This window comes from Montipora foliosa, chromosome 6 (assembly GCF_036669935.1).
Source record: "Montipora foliosa isolate CH-2021 chromosome 6, ASM3666993v2, whole genome shotgun sequence".
In the NCBI taxonomy this organism is placed as follows: domain Eukaryota; kingdom Metazoa; phylum Cnidaria; class Anthozoa; order Scleractinia; family Acroporidae; genus Montipora; species Montipora foliosa.
The window spans coordinates 52,550,425-52,552,924 of NC_090874.1; the positions used below are offsets into that span (position 1 = coordinate 52,550,425).

The following is a 2,500-nucleotide window of genomic DNA, read 5'->3' on the forward strand; positions in this document are numbered from 1 at the left end:
ACATCATCGTTTTTACGTTTAGTGTCGAAAACGCCTATGGTGTCAATGGTTTTAAGGTGGTACAGGATCCTGTTATCGTTGTCAGAGAAGATACAGCAGACAGACTTTACTTCTGAAGTTACACTGCCAGCAACATTTTTAACTTCGAATTCCTGCAGGCCGGAAATTTTGTTTGCTACAGTAGATTTCCCTGCTCCAGTCTTGCCCAGTACAACAACATTACGGTTTTTAACGGCTTGCGTTTCGGCCATAGCTGGTCAGTAAAATGTAACAACAACCCGAAGTTGTGAAATCAATTTCAACTTCAATTTATGCGAAAAAACTGGTTTTGTTTGCTGGTTTGTCAATCAAACGTCTAGAGACATTCATACAACCTCCCAAACCACCCTCCCCGGCTTACTTTGTGTGCATAAAACCAGTTTTCAAACTGGTTTGACGAAAACCAGTTCCACAATAAGAAAATGACATCATACACCCTATTCTCTCTCTATTCACCCTATTCTCACATGACCTCACGGTTGCCATGTTAACGTCCCCAAGCAAAGAAACGGTGGCCATGTTGGTGTCCCTACCCAATCCTCCGGGAATTTAATTTTTAGTTGAAAAACATGGCTGTTGATCACGTGAGTGAAACCCAAGAAAGACGAAAAGAAAACGGTACGTCATTGCCGCGACATGGAAGCTCCACAGAAAAGAAACGTTGTCATCCTGGGACGAACGGGAACAGGGAAGAAAACTATCGCGAACAAAATTTTGGGTGAAGAACGCTTTAAAGTTGATTCTGCTATGGCGTGTGTCACAAGAGAACATTGTATATTGAAGCTTGAGGGAAAAACAGATGACTGAGAACGTTCACTATAGTATCATGATTCTCGACACTCGTGGCCCATACAGCAGCACGATCGATAAACGAATCATTCTGGGAGAAATTGATGAGTGTTGCTCTAAAGTTCCTGAAGGAATTAATCTCATTCTCTTTACGTTCCGGTATGGTGAGTACGAGCGAGGAGAAATTGATATTTTCAATGCCATTTGTGAACTGTATGAAGATGAAATTCCGTAAATATCCGCGCTTGTTATCACTGGCTGTGAATCTTTAGACGAGGAAGGAAGGACAAGTTTCGTCGAAGAACTTCGTACCGAAAAGTGAACTGCCACTAGAGGAATAGTCCAATTCATGCACAAAGGAATTTATCCAGTGGGATTTCCAAACCTCAATAATATCAAACCAGCTTTGAGAGAAGAATATGAGCGGAGCATCTCTTGGGATGCGAATGGCCTCAAAAGACTCATCCTCAATTCTCCACAATTGACTTTGCATCGCGAGATTCTAAGGAGGAAGCCGATTTCCGTGCAATTACAAGCTTACGATAATAAAAGAGAGAAAGTGGTTTCATTTTGGAAGCTTTGCTCTTTATTTTAAACTGAAATTAATCTGGCTCGAATAAAGATGAACAAAACGTGACTATGGAGAAGATGATCATAAGTTGAATTCGAAATTCAGCCCCGTGCAACAGGCCTATCCACAACTCAATTGCATTGTAAGTTAAGTGTTTTTAGTAGTGAATCGTGCCAATTGTAATAAGCGCTGAAGCACAAATTCAGGACGTAGAATGAAGAGTATAAGATACTAGAGCACAACCAATGGTCCGATATTGCGCCATAATTCCGAGAACAGTAGGAAGTCGAACCTTAGCGTTGCTTTAGGACAAAGTTCATCCACTCTTTCATCGGGAAATTTTTCTAAGGAAGCCCTTTCCCAGGCAATTAAGAGCTCAGGAAAAGACAACGGAGAAAGAACGTTCGTGGTTTAAGCTAGACTAAGTGTGCACTTTATTTTAAACTTGGATCTTGACTTTCTTGTGTAACTCGACCTGAGGATCAGGTTTGCTTAAAGTTAGTCTCCACCGACTGAAGACATACAATACTAGGCCGGACAAATAAATGAAGCTGAATTGGCGATTTCTACCAAGAGTACTGAACGAAAAGCACTACAGTTAAGAAATAAAATTGCCTTTAAACATGCAGTTATTCAAGCTTTAATTGTTTAGTGTGTTAAAACCCGTCCGTGGAATGGAGAATATCTGGAACAAATGATCTGATATGGCGAGAAGAGTAGGCAGACGGAATTTAGAGGTGCCTTCAATTGACAAAGTCCATCTAGTACAGTTTATATAGTTCTCCAGATTTTGGGCAAATTATAATGCCTGAAACTATGGACCCAGAAAGTAACATCTGTTTTCGCTTTGGATTCATGTCTTGGACAATTTTAACCCATTTCAACCATTATTTTATCAGATTGAAAGAGTTGGGACGGCAATGAATGAGTTGCCGGTCCGTAGGCCGCTTCGTTTTTGCAAAGATTTCTGGGATCGCCAGGAGGCAAACAAACCAATGGACAGTGCTGCTCGAGTTTTAAAATATATAAGAAAGTTTGGGAGATTATTTTCGACGCAGAAACGTTCAATAAGAGCCATTTGTAGGATTTAAGGAAATGTAA

At 40.6% G+C, this 2,500-nt stretch overlaps 1 protein-coding gene across 1 annotated transcript in view; it reads right to left on the bottom strand.

Annotated features, from left to right (window-relative positions):
• LOC138005741 (GTPase IMAP family member 4-like) overlaps window positions 1–251 on the bottom strand; it is a 702-nt gene extending 451 nt beyond the window's left edge. The window contains exon 1 of the mRNA XM_068851925.1: window positions 1–251. This exon is cut by the window's left edge and continues 451 nt beyond it. Coding sequence (XP_068708026.1) covers window positions 1–251 — 251 coding nt within the window.
• Window positions 252–2,500: the final 2,249 nt, after the last annotated feature.